This window comes from Gnatocerus cornutus, chromosome 8 (assembly GCF_029298725.1).
Source record: "Gnatocerus cornutus isolate USDA-ARS CGAHR chromosome 8, icGnaCorn1.1, whole genome shotgun sequence".
Taxonomy (NCBI): domain Eukaryota; kingdom Metazoa; phylum Arthropoda; class Insecta; order Coleoptera; family Tenebrionidae; genus Gnatocerus; species Gnatocerus cornutus.
Window position 1 is genome coordinate 13335729 of NC_142240.1, and position 19721 is coordinate 13355449.

The following is a 19721-nucleotide window of genomic DNA, read 5'->3' on the forward strand; positions in this document are numbered from 1 at the left end:
GGAGTTAATTTCAACGCGAAAATCCTGTTGAAACCAAAACTGTGCATTCATCGGAAATGTGAAACCAAAGAAACGATTCTTTCCCGCTGCACCACATTGCAGGAAGTATTCACAGAGTGCTCCGTTTCCGAACAAAGCCTGATTACCAATTAGAATCGCTTCATATCTCCGTTTTTCCCATTTTCTCTCTTGCACTAAAAGTTATACTCTCTAGTTGAGCATTATTTAATCCAGCAGACGTCTGAAAGCGAGAGCAAAAAGGGATAATTCTGCTGCATTATCGAGTTCTTTCTTTGAAATTGTAAACGAACGAATCGACGATTCAAGTGGCGATAATGTGGACTTTGGCATGAATCGATTTCAAGTATCAACTCCCAATAAGTGGTCGAAGTCATCGTGTGCAGCAGGATCCTGCAAGTCGGCCTCAATGGGTCCTGCCGCCGAAGCCGCGTATTGATCCTGCAGACCACGAGAATGGGAGTCACCCCCGATTCGACCCAGCTCGGAGAAATTCGTCGCTTCTCGATTAACCAACTGGCCCCAAAGTCGAATCCCATCCTGTCGTTTCCATTTGCAGGAAAAGCAAGAGTGGATATTGCTCCAAGAAAGGACGAAAAGACTTCATTTTCAGAGTTTAGATGTTTACTTTCATTTTTTTTCGAATGTGAAAAAATTGATTGTCAATATTTTCTTTAATGATAGGAACGGAAATAGTTTCGATTTTTCTTGTGGGTGTTGGCTTGCATCTCCGAGTACTACTGTAAAGCGTAATGTAAATTCACCTGAGATGCCGGGATTTTATAAGGAATTAAAGACACCTTACCGGCATGACATGTAAACTTAAAAGAATTCTAGAGGGAGTTGATTTTATTTGATGTAGATTCACAGCTTATTTGTGTTAAGTAAATGTAGAGGATAAAATCTATTCTTATAGGTAGAGCTGCAAACGCTTTGAAGTGTGATGAAAACGGAAATCACACAATAAGCGTATGAGGTTTTTAATTAAATTTATATACAGGGTGTTTATATGTAGTTTAACTGTGAAAGAACATGCGACCACTGATTGAGAGCGTACAGAAGTAAAATGATAAAAGTACCGTCGAGTTATGGTAATAATTCTAATTCGATCACATTTGACTGTTACATCCTTGGCTTCAAACATGCGTACGTTAGAATTAAAAGGAAGATCTGTTTACTGCAATATTTGGCTTCCTTTAGGAAATTGTCTTTGACTCGACAGAGACGTGTAGGTGTGCAGGCAATGTAAAAGCTAAACAATGCCTCTAGCTTCCTCCCAAAAATAATAAGTCATAAAAGACTGTTTCGTGAATAAAATTTAAAACCAACAGACAATTTTTTCGTACCTCCACAAACAACCATCGTGGACAAAACCGTTCTTTATCAACTTTACTGAATTTGATTAACTGATCCATTCGTTTCACGTGACATTCAACATCTATTTTCCTACGATCAATAGCTCGCGAGGAAAAAGCAAGATTCATTTCTCATCGCGACTGAATTAAAGCACTCTACCTTAAACAGAACAAAGGTCAGCCCCCAACTCTGTAAATTCATGTTGATATGCTTGTCATATGTTCGCGTCCATGATTTATGGCGGTTAGTTCATGGAAGCCAGTGACACCTGTATGTCATGCTTTAGGGTGCCCATAGCTGTATCGATCGGCATCCAGTGACTGGAGTAAATCTCCTTGATACCTCCGCAAATCACTCTCCCTCGAGCACTTAGTTGGCTGAGTGATACGGTCGGCCACAACTGTCCTCATAATGGCCCATGTTTTGCCGGTGATCTAGGAAATGGCCGCTTCATAAATAATGCTACCACCCGTCCCAAATAAAATCGCCTCAATCAATTACGTGCAATGCTTGTCTTACCCCAGTCCACGGAAATTTTATATTTCTACAGAATTTTATGCTCCATAACCTCGATACTAAACCAACCCCATGAGCTACACGGAATAAATCTTTATCGCAAGTTTTACGACTTTATTAGCGCCCTAAAACCGAATTACCGAAATTTCGACGCGACAGACAAATTCTTAGTCGTGTCTTCACCTAACGCTTTAATATCGAACTTAAAAGAAAAAGAAGTAAAACCGGCGCCAACATCACGTTTATTTCCTTTTAAGCCACGAAATACTTCCACGAAATTACTTATTTATTCGGCAATTAAATAGCTGGTCAGTAAGTAATGGCCGACTATATTTCTTGAGATGTCGCTGTTGGTTATTGGGAATCACTGAGGCGCAGAGCCCCACCGACGTGACAGCGAGCGACAGGAAAAGCCCTCTGATGAATGGAACCAATTTACAACGGCGGCGCCGGTGTTGTCCTCATTTTTTCAAGAAGTCTCATAACAGTTACTGGTAATTGGTCAACAACCATCGGCTAGAATTTATTAGTTGTCTATTACTGATCAACTACCGTTGGTTAATTTGGAACGAAAACATTCATTTCCAGCGAATGGTGGGTGTTGATGGTATCAGCGGGAAATTCCAATGTGCGTTGTGCATATCTTCTCAAGGATCTGGATTGGATAGGGAATTGAAAAACAAACCTAGTTCCAAATAGGTTAGAAACTGCATATTTCAGAAATAAAGAAATAACGAAGTTGTGCCTTCTACACTCGTTTACAAAAATCCGCGGAATTGTTGTTTCTAAAATAATTGTTTTGATTTTGTACGAAACTATCAAAATAACTGAAATACTTCCAGTCGAACGATTTTGGTTTATGGCCTCAGTCTTACAGCGCCCTATTTTGATGTGCTATTATTTTGACGTCTTAAATTTGCATTTATCGTAATTTTATGTAAGAAGTTTTGCAGTTTTGCTCATATCTGAAAATAGGATTTTATAATTTCCTGTGTTCAAAACAGAAAGATATACACATTATTATAGCCAAACAAGTACATATTTTTAAACATACTGTTATTGCGAAATATATGAATTTGCAGAAATTTTAATTAACACTCGCGCGAGCAATACCAGGAAAAATAATCATTATTAATATTATTTTAGGTTATTATCTGTTAGAACATCCACATGTTAAATTTAATTAGAACGCACTTTTTACCACTGATGAAATGTTGAAATAATAAATTCGATTATCAGCTGATCCATGTTGAAAGTATCAAACAGAGGTAACAGTTTGCAATTCATTTCCGATCATACTTGAAAAACTTCCACTATTGTTGTCACAAGATTTATTCCCCTGCGTCCTGAATTAATTTTTAGATTGCTGTCAAATTACTAAGCAAACAGTATTTTTCGCGGAGAAATTTGCTCTCTGCATAAATTGTAGTCGAGTAAAGCATACAGAATCCACTAAATGCCTCTACCTTTTTATCCTCGTGTCATATTAGACTATAAACAATAACTGCAGTAAGAATTTCATTTTTAAATTGAAATTTTCTCCTGACTTCATCTAAAATGACTATTGCAGATTTTAAATTCTACTTTTATTATAATATTTCTGTCAGTGCAACGGTTTCATTGCTTTTACGAAGTGGGTTTTGCTTCAATGCAATTTAGTAATGTGTGAAAAGTGCATTAAACGAATTGCTCAAAACCTTCCGCAGGAATTTAGAGGTGGGTAATTTGTACATTTATCGTCAACATCAACAGGACAGTAAAAACCGGTGTACCGATGATATCTCCTTTAAAGTTTAATCATTAAAAATCTTAATAAACTTGTCAAATAATGTCCACATCGCGCCTGTCTCTCCTCATTAATTTTGACATTTATGACGAAACAAAGCGCCTCTGGTAGGTTTAATGCCTATATTAAAATTCCTACCGTTGGAAAGATCGCAGTTTTTATAAAATTAAGCGTTGTCATTAAAGAAGTGACGATCTCAGTAGAGTCAAAGAAATAAAAACTTCCAAACTTACATTGAGTTTATGATTGTTTTAACACGACATGGGACAAGTATAACAAAGTAATGGTCGACATCTGCCGCAATCACTTTATTTAGTACTCTTCCTTGTAATTTTATTTGGAAAAATTTCAACAAAGCAATCCGATAGAATTATGAACATCGAGTTTATAGCCTCGTTCTTTACAAATTGTTTTGTTTGTGAATACAGAACAGTTTGATTAATTTCTTCTCAATTCCGGGTGGTGTTTTTGATTTAATTCCTGTCGAACTGTGAAATGAAATTTATGTGAAATAAATGTTTCATCGAACCAAACTGATAGTTAAGAAATTCGTAGCGCGGAACGGTGGGTTGGGTTTAACCCAATTAATGGAATAATAAATATAATTAGATGACATAACCAGCTATGACAATAATTATTTTTAACCGTCGCTGCATGGTTGGCCACCATCAATGTGTCATCATTCGGAACAGATGCTGTACTCGACTTCCTGTGAAGAAAATTGGAAGGCAGCTCAGTCATTTTTGTACAAACAACAATTAATGAGGCTCAGCGTTTTAATTTGTTGAAACTATTTCCCTGATGCGGTACAAGAATGAATATTTCTCTGCGTTCCGCGCCGAATAAATTAAAACGATTAAACATCCGATTGTAGCTGGAGGAAGAAAGGAAATTGTTTTTTAATTGAGGCAATATCTCGCCACGGTAAGAATAGAATTTTCGCCGTTTGGTGGCAAACAATTTGAAAAATTAGTGAAAGTGCCTCTAAATAATTCATCCCCAAAATGTGTCGCGTTATAAATACACGACTTCTGCTCCAGGTATGAAATACGGGCAAAGTTGTAAACGAGTCTGTAAAAGCGCACCTGTCTGCATCCGCCATGCTCGCTCACCATTGGCATTGCAAATCAGGAACGCATCTGGTATCGACGTCGACGACGGCGACGCCTAAATTAAAAATTACCCGAGATCGCTATCGCCGCCGATTAACGAGCACCCTTTGTACCGCGAAATAGAGATTTAATCGGACCGTGTTTTATATGAATATTGAATTGATAGCGAGCAGTAAATATACAGGACTGGGCCCGATAAGATCGTAATCACTCGACGACAGCCAATGCATTTGCGTCCTTAATGTTTTGTTAGTGTTTGCGAATACGGGCGAGGGGAATTTACATTGGCGGCACGTGCCCTTTTAACATATTTTCCTATTAATTTACTAATTCATCTTCGTCGGCGCGTGGGAGATTGTGCATTGAGCACACATTTTCACATGTTTATAATAAGGGATTAGTTTAGAGTGACAGCAGCATGCTGATGATGATTGAGTGATGGCAACAAATTCATTACGCACGAATAGGCGCCCCATCAAATTTTAACAGAGTTATTCGCCGAACGCTAAAGGTGCTTATTTTTAGCCAGAACTTTGAAGGCATTGCACCTCATTGTCATTCTTTCTTTCGCGAAAAATAAACACGTCCAGAATACGAAAGCTAGCAAAGTAAGCTTTGTAAAAGTTGGTCGAGTATTCAGTCACTTTGTAAACATATTTGTAGAAAAGTGCGTGTGGATTCCGCCACCTTTTTCCATCACAATGGGAATAAGTGTGCTTGGCGTCGTATTCATGCGGCATCTTCCGGCAATCATGCGGCCTCCGCCGAGAACGGTGCGAATTACGTCAGTGGTGCGTCTCCGGGGACGCCCCGTGCGTGCCATAAGGCGTCGAAGAGATGTGACGAGCTCACAGCCGGAGATGAAGGATGACTTGAGGTGTGAGACGTAATGTGCCTCCGGGGAATACCCGCTGATTGCCCGACAACGACAACTGAATCATCGCTCGCTTCATCGACGACACCCCTGCGACCCGCGCACCGAGGGCTGACAACCCTTCAACTCTTTGCGAGGACAATTAAAAGAGGAGAAAATGGGACAGGATGAGCCCATCGTCACGCAATATTCGGTATAATTAAAGATTCGTTCCGGTTCTAACACCAAACTTTACGAAGAGGAAAGCCCTTGGAGAGGAACTTCTTGCGATTGATGCGAGCAATTATGATCAGAATCGGTTTTTTATTGGGGGAAGTCCCGAACTATTGTAGGAATAGTAATGGTCGGATGGAGTTCGCGGTTCGTTGGCTCGGTTTGTTCGGAATTTATGCAATGACCTTAGCTCAGGACAGATTTATTACTTTTAATAACTAGCATATAAGAACTATCGAGTAAATCACAAACTTCCCAAACTGGTTAACATTAGGTTTTATTGTGTTTCTCTTTCTCCCTCGTAAACCCTCTGTTTGCGTTAATTCTAACTTTCCACAGAATACGGACGACAAAAACGACATTTGGTTCGTTCGTCATTCCACACACGATAAAAAATCCGAGTTTGCTTACTTCGTCACGCTACTAAAATACGAAATTCGGTAAAATGCCAACGCAAATTCGTTTTTTAATCGTTTGATGCGGGTGTGCAGTGCATTCATATACCGATGACGCGAAGTGAAGTCCGTTTGCTGAATTTCATCAATTCGGACAGCAAATGTTTGTCAAAATATCAACGTTTTCAAATCATCGCCTTCATCAAATTGCATAAATATTGTTTTATTAATCCGCTAAGTGCTTCAAATTGACAGGGCACATTTTTCCGAATATTAAACAAAAGCGGTTTTAATGAGAATAAAGTGTAGGATTTTCCATTTAAACAAATACGAATTTTTAATTTATGGCTTTTCAAATTTGCCATTCACTCTAAAGAAGAGGTGGATTTAACAGTAATTATTTCCCGAGATCCAAAGGATCGAGAGAAATTAGAAAGCGTGGGCCAGAAAAGTCTTCTCTCCCGTTGGTATAAATATTGGCATGTGTAATTGATGAACAAAATATTTTGCATCCCCACTAAATATTTACTCAAAGAAATTTATTGGATCAATTCTTGGTGTTTACAAAAATTATCAAAAATACATTTTGTTTCCAAACACCAAATTTCGTCAAAAAATGCTGACGCGCGTTTCGATACCAATGCTACCATCATCAGAGCGATGATTAAACTGTTTAGTGTTTGGGAATAAAATGGATTTTTGATAACTAAATATTTAGTTTAATTTAATTTCACAGTTCGGAAGCAGGCAAAATAATGGCATATTCTCAAGCTAGTAGCGAAAAAACAATTTTACGTCCTAGTAAGATAAATCTTAGTGCAATGTTTATTTCCCGCCCCGTTTCACTCGCCACTATCTCGAATGAAGCCATGCTAAAACTTTAATAAGTCTCACCACATAATGTATGTAAACGAATTAAAGTGTATCTGTTTGTTTGGGCGGGCAGTTGCGCCCCCCTTGAACCAACAGTCTCTGTTTGCTCGCCTCCGCCAGGATAAATGCAGAATATCTAATTAATTACCCTCTAGTCAAGTTTCGTCCCAAAGGGACACTTTTTCCGGAATTGTTTTGAAATCATGATATTTTCTTCCAGGCAAGGGGCGCTTGTACCCCGCGTATAGCCTCAGCGGGTCTGAGGGTGAGGACTCACCCCGTCGATACGGATCTCAGCACACGTACCAGCATCCCTTGTATCAACAGCCGGCTGGACTAAGCGACACCCCCACATCGGAAAACGCCTCGGACGCCACCCTTACTGACTCCGAACTTGCTTTGGCGAGGGATTCTACCCTGCTAGTACACAACGGTAAGTGGACGGAATTTACATAAACCATTCAAAGTGGTATTTTGTAAATAGTGGGCGGTTCAAGTTCAAGACTACCATTAAAATCGGCGAGGGGAAAGAGTGAAAAATATTGATTCGGCATCACCTCAATGTTGACCCAGTTTCTTAAGAAAATGATGAAAAAACGTTCCTCGCAGATTTGTTGTATAATTGGGGTGAAAGGTCGCCTAAAACCATTGCGCCGTGCATTTCTCGTGAAATTTGTTTTTCCTGGACGTAAACACGTCCTCCGTTTACAGCCGTTTAATTTTCGTCGAGTTGCTGGTGAATGAGACGACGGTCGCACCGGTTCCTTTTTTCCGTGTAATTTTCGCATTTTGTATAGCACATAAATTAAACAACTCGCTCAGTTTATCTCAATTTTCGCGAATTATTTCGCTGGAAACGGTCCATTTTATTTGGATGATTAGATTTTTGTCGCTACACTTTTTTCAAGTTTTTTCATTTAAAAAAACAAGATAGCTTTTACTCGACAGCTTTTAATTTTCCTTCTTTTATAATGCGTTGTTTTTTCTTCACCTAAAGGCGTCGTAAAAACATAAAGTTAAATACCTTAATAAAATTGATAGTATAGAAAAGTTTGTGTAATTCCGAACTTTGGTGGAGCGTAAATCCGAGTTTTTTAGCGCTGATGGGAAATATACTCGCAGGTTTCTTCATAAAATTTCATTTAGTTTTTACTGTCACGCTGCAAATAAAATCATATTAAGCTCTCGAAAGCTTCACCGACGAGATTATCAATCACACGCTGCGTCCATTACGACGAATTGATAGGTGGAGTGGGCGAATGTTGAGTCAGATTTGTACAATCAAGCCAGAGATGATATGTCATCTATTTGTAATTTCGATCCCCATCTTATTAATGATGGAATAGAGTAAACACAATGGCGAGAGCGAGAGCAGAACTCATTATAGTAATGAAACGATTCTCTCCCAGATGATTCAAAGCGAGAATCCTATTAGACCAGTAATGATACAGGGCGGGCTCCAAACTACAGTAATTGCTCCTTGCAATTTCATTATTAATTTTTCAGACTGTTCTAACCAATTTACATTATTTACTTGTTCTATTTAAAACCACCCACGGCTTCACAAAAACCGTCTCAAGTTTATTACCACCGCCTTGGCAAATCACGATGTAGTTCAGCCATAACAGTAATTTTAGATAATAGTAATACCATTTAAAGCCATAATAGTTCGAGAAACATTAATTTTATGTTCCTGAAAACAATCATGCGTAGCCATATCCCGGGCAAATTACTAATATCCACTTGAAATCTCGTGTATGAATGTAACAAGATTATCTCCAGTCATTATCAAACCTCTAACACCGTGTTTCATATTTAATTGTGCAGGTTTGCTTGGGCTTGGGGCATTTTCGTGGTTTCGTATTCGATTCTTCATTCTATTTTCAAATCCACTCGATTGAAATTCCCGACTTTGATCTATTTCTAGCTTTCACATTTTGTAATTTAAATGATCCACTGGACAAGTTTTTTTTCTCCCTATGGTGACTGTGGGAAGCTGCCAGAAAAATTGGATTTAGAGATGTTGAAACTAAAAATGAAATTTCATGGTGTCAAGAGAAATATTTGTCGTTTTATCAGGATAACGAGTCCAACGTTAATTTGTCATCCCGTGAAAAGATCAACAACTGAAAGCCATTTTTGAAGCTTTAAGAAATGTGACCGTAGCTGCTCAAGTGAGCGCGAGTCTAACTAATCCTCTTATTGCTACATTTCTCGGTCTGTTTGGTGAGATGTTGCGGCAACAGAAAAGATATGTTATTTATCCCGCACGCGAATAAAATAAAACGAAAGCGTCTGCTTTTGTTCAACAGAACCACCATGAAACTAACCTGACAACAGCACTGACGCAATTTTTGTAATTCACCCATTTATATGCAAATTACGGAATCCCGGACATTCTAAATGGAAAAAGGACGCAGAAGCATAATTAAAATTATCTGGAGAGGGTGTTTGTCGATTCCTTCATAGAGAATTTATGCAATACTCTTTTCCTGATAAATGTTTCAGAAGAAATTCTGGTCGTTTATGTGCGGGTTTAAGTGAGTCGACTTGGCGAGATTAAAAGCGTGCAGTATCCATGAACTAGCCATTTTTGACGTGAAAGGGTCGCTGCCGTCGCTCCAGCGATTCTCTTGAAGATTATGAAGTCGTAGCTCGTGGAAGGCGAGTCGGATGGCACTCACGAGTAATGCTGGATGTGATGAGCAGACCCCGGGTAATGGTTACTGGCTGTTATCAACCTCCATCTTTCAGCCACGTAAAAAGCGTTATGAGCCAACCCGGAAAATTGCGTAGGTGGTAACTTTTTACGGTAACGGGTAAACACACTCTTTGCATTTAGGGGGCTTTCACTGGGGGCATTGAACAGACGATGCCTGATTTTCTAAAGCTGACTAAACATAACAACAAATTACATTACTGGCATTATGCAAAGCGATAAAAGGAGCACACGTCAACTCGCTTGCGACGAATTTATCTTGCGAACAGAACGGTTCACTCAGCCATTGCGTCGAGACCCTACAACCAATTTGACAAATTCCCGCTTCTGCTACATTGTCACATAATCTTGTTTTGCATAATTCTCCAACGGCAGCTACCATCTTCCTCTCTACCGGAAACTCAAAAGTCGCGGATTTTCAAACCTCGTTAATTAAAAGTTTCCACTACACACGGAGATTATTACCTAGATTATACGAATCATTATCGTGTTTAAAATTTACAAAAAATTTTAGACGTCGCCCGAGTATAATGAATCGCCGCCACATTCCTTATTTTAAAATTAGGAGCGGTCATCCCTTTTTGATTTATGACTTTGCCGGTATTATCTCCACCCGACAGCAAAAATTTCACTTACCAACCAAGTTTTAATAATCAGAAGGGCCCGTATCTCGAATCTGTAACGGTCCATTCTAATTTAAATGTGCCCTGTGTTCACAATTATGACAGGGGAACCGAAGCACCTATATCGGGTCATAATTTTTGGTCCATTGTACCCGCGCGGCGTACATATTTTACCGTATAAGCCGCGGTATTATCAGTGGACCCTCGTCGGTAGCTTACAACCCCTTTATTGGGGGTTATAAACACGGTCCTTCTGGGGTTGTATCAGAACCGGTGGCGGTATTGAACGACGTCGTACGGAGCTCTCTTTGATTACTCTCTAATCCCTGGAAAAATGACGAATTTAATCAGTACTTTTCCGGTGAGTGAAAGGACTCCGGACTTATCTTTTAGAAATGTCGATTAATATTGGTTCTGCCGGAGCGGAGTTGCTTGATTGAGCGGAGACGAAGCGCTCTTTTACAAGAAGCCTCGCTAAACACCAATAGACTCGATTCGTTTGAAGTTGGAAAAAGCTGAATTCATCAACTTTTCAGAATTAAGACGGTTGTGGAGTTATTTATACCTGGTTCGAATTCGTCCGGGTTCTGTCATAACTCCGGAACATTACCTCAATCGTAAATCACGCACCATATTGCGGACCGGAGTCCAAATTCGCGATTATTACCGAACTGGGATTGGGTCGCATAACGCAGTCAGCAGGAATAAAAAAATGATGCGGGCGAGGATTTTAATACACTCTAGTTTTTACGAAAACTTGTCAAACTTTTGACTCAGATATGCAAACAATAATAAAATTTGCATCAAGCTCTAAAATGACAGTAAAACCTTTCGTAACTGACTTTAAAATGCAGTTTGAATTATGAGTTTCCTTCCATTTTTTATGTGAGCCGGAAGAGAGTTAAAGCTTTTATCTCCATGACTGGAATTTGAATACTTGCGTTTGGAAATAATTAAACAACAATCTTAATCTGGCGATTCCGGGGTCGGCATCGTACACGCGTCGCCATTATCGGCGATCGTTATCCGGAATTCTCCGGGGAGTGTTTGGGATAAGTCATAGCTCCGGTCGGCAGGCCAGACAACCCGATATCCCATTACCCCCGTGATCCGAGTCCGGGTGTAATATCGAACCGCGATTCCGTCACATCTGTCAGAATAGTGCGCTGTATTCGTCGTTTCCGGGTTCTGCCGTTGATTTGCACAAGCATTCGGATCTTTGTGCGCTCGAGTGTGTCGAGGTGCGTTCCTCGTCAGCATACGAATCTCCGGGGAAAAACACGCCCGATTTAAGATTTGCTTTGGAGTCACCTTTTCCAGTTTCACAATCGAATACGTTTCCGGTTTTTGTCTTATTCGATCAACTCCGGTGTATACCGAACTTAACGAATAATGATGCAGCTTCCAAAAGAGATAATCGCCTCGAACGGCTCCTATAATCAAAGTCGATCCGTCCCGGTTCAATCTCCTTCGGTCCCTCAACCCGCCTTCTCGCCCTCTTCCTTCACTTTCATCTTTTATCTGCACAGTCGGACGGCTGAAAGAAAGAAACTTAGTTCTTAAATTCAGTTTGCGTCGAAATTGGGAACGCGCTGGGGCGTGCGGGTTTCCGAGCGAAGAGGAATCCATGCGGGCAGATTGTCGCCGGTCACCGTGCAACTTTTTCAACTTCAGACTACGAAATTTACCAGCGAACAACCGACAAGCTTCCGGGAAATTTTGCAGGCCCCGAACTTTCCTTAATGTCCTCAAACTTATTGCCAACATCAATTACAATCTCTAGCAACACAAAATTTCATACAACAATAACAAAATCCACGTTGGGAAACGAGTATGAAAAGCGTTTTGCTGTAAACTCCGGAGCCTATGTTCACATCGATTCGTGCTTGCTGGCAAAAATACAAAAGCCAATTAAAGCACCAATAATGGAACGTATAAGGGTCGCAGTTTATTTCGATTTTGATGCTTTTTGTTCCATTTCACAGTTGTAACAAATGTTGTTTTATGACGCAGGTTCACACAGACTTAAATTGGACTTTGACGGCCAGCTTTTTCTTCTAATTGCGTTTGAAACATATTCGTAGTAATTTAACGCCGCAATGGACATGCATTTTTCACTTTCACCCATACACCATTAAAAAACAACCCTCGAAACGCACCAAGCCCCTTTTAATTTTGATTAAATTAAAAATTGACCAGTGCTTAAATATTTGATCCTTGTAAATTTATAGTCTGCACACTCCCCTGAAGTAATTTAAAGTGTTAGTGCCCCTATCCTGTATCTCCAGTGTTCACTCCAAAGTCATATATTTGGCTTTGCCCCTGGTGTTCTCTCGACCGATTTCGGTCATGCCGCAGAGTTACACGCGCCGTTAGCCCGCGGACCGGAGAACGTGAGCCTCATACCAACTGTTTTACCTTTGGTTGTTAACTGCTGCGATTCTGTATGCGGTAGTCGTTCACCCCAGAAGCCCCCTTTAGTTTTCATGTCGAATTGAAGTCCACGAATCAAACGGGGAGCATGCAACGTCGCACACGTACCCTTAATTGACGCGCACGGGGCAAAACGTTACGGAAAACCAGAGAAACGTGCCTATTTTAATTAAGGCCAGGATAGATCAAAGCCTTAAACGGCCACTAAATAAACTACATGGACACATGTTAAAAACAGGAAAAAATTCGATGTGGGATATAAAGCTACTGCTTGTACACAAGCATTCTAAACACTCCTTTTTATGTGTTTGCCCGACAGGCTCATGCTGCAGAAAGGTTTTCATGATGCTCGGAACACGATGTTATAATCGATACAGTCGGAGACACACAAACACGAACTGCACTGTTTTTGGTCGACGGTAATTCTAAAATAGTTTAATTTGAAAACTTTGATACGATTTCAAACGCGGAGTTGCATTGCTGGCCGCAGGATTGACGCTACATGTGAGAACAAAAACCGACCTCGAAAATTACTCTAATCATTTTTGTTTTGGGGGAACATACTGAGTGTGTTCTTGTTAGAAATGACTAGCAGCCCTAAATTCGTAAATAGATCCATTAACAAAATCAAATTATCAAATCACGCAACTTCAATTAGATGACGTTCTTAGCTGAAGAGGGTTTTCATTAGATTATTCATGAACATCTTTGTGCTTTTTTTATAACCGGAAATGAAATTAGTGGACATCTACGCATTGATGCTATAAATAATATCTTGATATTTTTGTACTTATAAAAATGGTGGAGGCGCCGGGTTAAGTTTTTTCTGCGAAATCATCTTAGAGGTAAATAATCCGACCTTTTCAAAAGACGTAATCTTCAATGATGCGAATTTTTTAATGTTCTAAATGTCAGCAAACGTTGTTTACGTTTTCTTGTTCATCACGCGCCCCCGCACGCATCCAAACCCAAATCAAGCATGTCTTTCGCCTTGTTTATGATAATTAAATTATCCACTTTTTGCTGACCGCTGCATTCGCCCCCGATGACAGCCACTTGTGGCTCAGCCGTCGTAATTATGGAAGAAAAATGGTCGAAACTCCTCGACGCGCCAATTAGATGGTTTAATTACGTTAAATAAGACCTATGTGTGATGGGTGTGGAAAGTTGTGCACCAAACCCGGTCGTAAATATGGCTGTGGACTGCGCGATTGCTCCTTCTGTCGAGAACTATGGTCGTAAAATTGAACACTCCTTAAAATTAACTGCTAATAAATTACCCAAAACTCCACTCTGCCATTAACGTAACCTGGTGCTTTTGTTACGTTGTGATGATTTATGGGAAGGGAGATACCTGCGTTGCGGAGCTTTGGGTACGATATGATCTCTACTATTTTTAAATGGGGAAAGTCTGATTTGTTTTTATTGCTTTTTGGTGCTTTTAGATCGGGGATGATAACGATTTCTGACACCACCAATTTTATGAAATTTACCAACTGAGAAATAGTTTGAACTTGAGCATCCTCAGAGCTTACGTAATTTGCTCTCGCTCTCTAATACCCATGAAATACACCCCAACGCCCTAATTTATTTGGATACTCAAGTTTGTTTTCACAGAGTACTCCACCGAAATGAAAAGTGGAATTATTACGGCTTCACGAAGAAATCTGTTCAACGGAAAAACACTGCGATAATCCACGTGTTTATCCGGAAAATCCGAGGTTTTATTTTTACAAATGATACATAATCCTCGCGCCGCATAGGTAAATCCATAAAAATGCATTTTAACGAAGGCAACTAAAACTATTACGTCTTCCATTCACTGGAATGTAATTCAATTTTAACCACGTAATGTGCGGAATTAAATATCCTCGTCAAAGGGATTGGTACGAATTAAAAATTAATTTAACTGAATTTTCCTCGTTATGTATTTCAAATATCAACATTCAATACAATTTTGGTTGCCAACACGGTTAGAGCTTTCAATTACGTAATTTTATAATACATTTCGAATTTATTTGTTGCAATGTTTTTATAATTATGAATTCAAAATTATGACACTATTAACAAGTAAAATTCGATTGTTATTTCCCAAGTCGTGCATGTGCCATGAGTCTTCATCGAATAACAATCGCTGGAAAGCGGTTAATACAAAAGTGGAATTCCAAGGAGCTTTTCTTCGAATCCGTGCTTCTCTGTGTCATTGACTTTAGATTATTGTTATTCAGCTCTTGGCTTCCCAAGAGTTATGGTTTTATAGTTTTTCTAATTTTTCCACAGCAGCGCTTGTTTTAACGCGAACCAAAATCTGAAGTAGAAAAACTTGTTTTATGGACTTTTATAGCCAAAGTTAAAATTGAAGGCACTGGGATAATGCAGAAGGATCACATTAGAAGCGCATTAGCGCGGCTGTTTATACAAGTGCAACTTTTCTGTGGACTGAATTCGCTTCGTCTATTTTTCTTATCCATACAAAACCTCCCCATCATTTTATCGATCTCGGCCATTTCAGCTCTCTCTCATCCCCTGTAATTCCATTCGAGCGTCTAAACAGAAATAATAATTATTGTAGCAACGCCGGTGCGCCTTTCTAATTAAATTTGTCGCGATTATTCCCGCTTTTGTTGTGTCGAAAATCTTTCTGTACCTTTCCGTTTTCGTTCTGATGATAATATTTCTCGCAGCTGTTGCGTCCCCGTGAATCTCGCAATTAAATTCTCGTATAAACGGATTAAATTCATATGGAACAGGCGGGTAACTTGTTCGAGATGCTGCTGCTGTTCGAAACGCTCACTTCACCATATCGGCGTTATTTCCACATGCTTAGACGTCTCCGTCGCCTAACGTCATCAAAGAAGAAGCTTTTGATAAACCGAGCGTGTTACCGCCTGTGCCTGGAGACCTAGCCTCGTTATAAATGGCGACGGGGGCGGCGGAGGTGAGCTAGGGTACCTCAAAGCTACTTTTTTAGGAATTATACAGATGCCACATCGCCGCGTTCTTTAATTCTTAATGTTATCGGTAATTGCGGTGAACACAACGTCTCATTATTGCGAGTTAATTTATCGTGCCAGGTACCTTGCAATATGACTCCAATATCTGGAATCTGAGCTGGCAATGCATGTATAGTTCATTCCAGAGCAATGAAGCGAAGCGTTGGGATGCCATAGCAACACATTGTTTCTGTCACAAAGTCACTCGTGAAATCCTAAGCGTTATTTAGAATTTTTTCTGGGAAATAAAGCTCATCAATCACCACCAACCCCTTATTTGATCTGCTCAGGAATTTTGGGGCTACTTTAACCAAGCTCGTTTTTAATTCCATACATCACCAGTTTTTAATTAGATTAATTCGTGGGTACGCAACAAAGAGATATTTTTTAATTAGCTCGGATCTTGCGCATATGGATAGCTTTTTAATGAAATTAAGCTATTGAACTGTTAACTCTTGATTCCGTTAGCGTAATGGCAATGACACGTGACCCATCTGTCACGTCAATGTGTTACAGATCGACACCCGCGGCGAACACGCTCCAGCCCTTATCATTGCAAATATACCGGCTTATACCAACACAATAGAAAAAAAGAACTACAAACTGGGAGATCGATCTTTTTGTCCCTTTTTTCGACCGGTTGATTTATTGCCGTTGCCCGCCTCATCTATCCGATAAAATTTAACAGTAGTTCCAATTTTTACCGGCAGCAGAACAAATCCGCAAGAGATACCGCTCCAATCCACAAACATGTTTCGGCTCTCCCTTGTATTTTCATTTTTTCCGTGTTATTGGAAACGCGAGATAGATTTCTTTCAGCTTGAAGTGCGTCGGATCCCCCCTGAAAAATTATGCCGCTTTTCTCATTTTGACGCAAATGCAGGCTTTAAGTTTGAGAGCAAGTTTATTCGGTAAATTAAATGTGTTTGCGGTTGGAAAGGGTTGCCCATGTAAGATGCCTTCCCAGACCCGTTTGAGTCGACAGAACCGCTACATCAGCATTTGATATGAAAGTAAACACGATTCCATTAAGGCACAAACTGAAACTTTCGACTAACTGTTTATACATAGTTCTGAAATGGATTAATGACCGGGAAAAGAAAGGGTAGGAAAATTATGATTTCTTTACAGTGATAGATGTAGGATTCGTCGCTTTTGTCTGGAATTTCGGTGAGATTAAATTCTGGTGTCTGCACGTGTGAGGATCGATCGCTTTCGATCCGAGTCCTTCGTCCTCTTTCAATGAATCAGGACCCTTGCCGCGCCGTAATTGAATAGGCGAGACTGTGAGGCCATGATCCTGCGCCTATAAAGGCCATGGGACGTCGTCCCAGAATGGTGGCGATCAGATAAGAGCGGCGAATTAGAAAAGGAGCGCAATTTCCCGAGGAATAAGTCCCATAAAAATAAATAAAAGGCGGAAATAACGGAGTGTATAAGGATATCTCCATTATGTATTGACCCAGTTAGGGAGCAGAGCTTGCGGCATGTTATCAAGAACTCACGTTTTATATCCACATGTCTTGTCTCTTCTAACATGACATATCCATAAGCTGTCGTATTTAGAGTCGCGGCAACGTGTACTTTACAGGAGACGGAATTTATGCCCCATTTATATGTATTTATGGCTTTTCCGGTCGCTGGGGATTAAAATCCAGTCAGAACTCCAATAATATCACGACCTGGGAACTCCCCGTATGCAAAATCCTTATCAGAAAATGATGTGGACGCTGTGAAAAATGTACCCTTGGAGCCGCGTGAATGGAACCGGAGGATTACTTCGGCGAGGGATATGGAATAGACGGCACATGATGGATTATGCGTTTCCTCACCCAGTAATAAACATGCCGCAGATTTCCTAATTTGCAAAATTACCAGCTGTCTCTGTCATCGTTTAAGTGAAAATCCATACAGACCTCCCCGACAAAACCTCGGCTTTCCCAGATATCGTCTCGTCGACCCTGTTTCGATTTTTCGGCCCCAGGCAACACCTGCCTATAATTACAGCGAGCCGAAAATCCCCTAAAATTCTCACCAAACTGAATTTATTAATGAATTCTCATTATTATCGCCCTGGATTAATTAGGTAATACCTGAAAATCGATCGACTACTAAAAATGCGACGCGGCAACACTCCTCCAAGCTTAAAAATGCATAATTGACCAAAGCCGTAAATTTCTTTTTCATTCCTTCTGAAATATTGCCGCAATTTTAAAATGGTAATTAAGACGCTGAAATTTGCTGCATCATGTTTTGGGGAGGAATTCGCGCAAATTGTGCATTTTTATTGTTACCGTTCCAATCTGGGATTATTATTTTATATTTCCGAGAATTATTGCGTCTGAGTCAGCCTTTTGTACCCTCGCCCGTCGCTTTCTTCTATTTAATTTCACGGAATTACCTCGACCACGCATAGCTCTTAATTTATTTACCGGTAAGGTTGCACTTGGATTATTCTAAAACTTGAGATACGTCGTCTAGAATTAATTTTTGCCAACACAACGTAGTAATTGGCGGAATAGAAAGCCCGTCTACTTCAAGGGCCCAATTAGCGCATCACAGCCAATTGACTCTTCGAAATGTAACATTAACGAAGATCTGGAAGTCTAAACATAATCCACATTCTCATTTCCTCTCGCATCTTAATGAGCGCCTCCCTTGCCACCCACAATCGCTTTCTTTCCGTTTCCCGTGATTGCAACCTACAGCGAAAGCCTGTTAAAATTTTACGCTTCGTACAATTTCATAGAGAGTAAGCTTCCGTTTCAAACTCCAACGTCACTGCACAAAATGCACCAGAATTTACTCAAAGAAATCTCAAATGCACCCAACGTTTCTGTTTTATTAACCGAAAGCAATGGCTGATTTCGTTAAGGGTGTGAGTCCTAGGTTAACACGATTTCCACTTCCCAGCTCTGAACTTATTATGGATGTGGTCACATTTCCCTCTGCAAACGGCGGCGTTTGCTTTATATTAAATATTCACCCATTTGCTCGACGCTTTTGGAAATGCGAGTGGTTTATTCCGACGTCTAATAACCACAGTATTTCTCTGGAAGATGTAGAAACAGAAAGGGGGGGCGCAATTAGATATCACACGCCATATTTTCACACCCCTACAACATATTGGCGCGTATTAATAAAGATTTTCAGCTTCACGTTTAAGCTCGCCAGGATTAATTGAAAACATGTACGTTTTTATTGGGAAAAAGTATAATTGCATTTATACATCTCCAGACATGAAGTAGTGAAATAACTAACACAATTGCGGAATAAATTGAATGCGGAAACAAAAAAAGAAATTTAATATTTTATTTAAGTTATATGGCTCGGTAACTGACATTAAAACCACAAATGACCAATTTTAACAAATTTAATAAAACCGCAAATGCCCCATGCATTTCATGTTTGCTTTAAATTCTTTATAGCAAAATTTCTATTTCCCGCTATTTAATATTTAACCGATAAATTCAAAATATTCTGTTAACTAAATATTTATATTTCTGAACAATTTCGAACAAAAAAGTGCGCAAAGTACACAAATCATGTTCCATATTATTGGTACACGCTAAAGGAAACTTAACGAGCAAATTAGCGAGTAAATTAACATCAACTTACTAATTTCCACACAAATTGTAACATAAACTTGCACGTCCAGCGGCGTAAATTTTAGAACCTAATTTGATTAGCGTGTTTGCTCGGTCGATTTAAAATAGTCACTATTTATAAAATTCGTTAATTTGCGAACTAGAACTGATTTGCTTAATCTGATGTTTAATTTAGATAACTGCTCACTATTTTGAGCTTTGC

At 39.7% G+C, this 19721-nt stretch overlaps 1 protein-coding gene across 3 annotated transcripts in view; it reads left to right on the forward strand.

Annotated features, from left to right (window-relative positions):
• Positions 1-19721, forward strand: part of Ten-m (teneurin transmembrane protein Ten-m) — a 113556-nt gene that overhangs the window by 66489 nt on the left and 27346 nt on the right. For all 3 annotated transcript variants that reach the window (XM_088043982.1, XM_088043983.1, XM_088043984.1), the window contains exon 3: positions 7364-7576. In XM_088043982.1, the coding sequence (XP_087900108.1) occupies positions 7364-7576 (213 nt within the window). The remainder of the gene's footprint in view (positions 1-7363; positions 7577-19721) is intronic.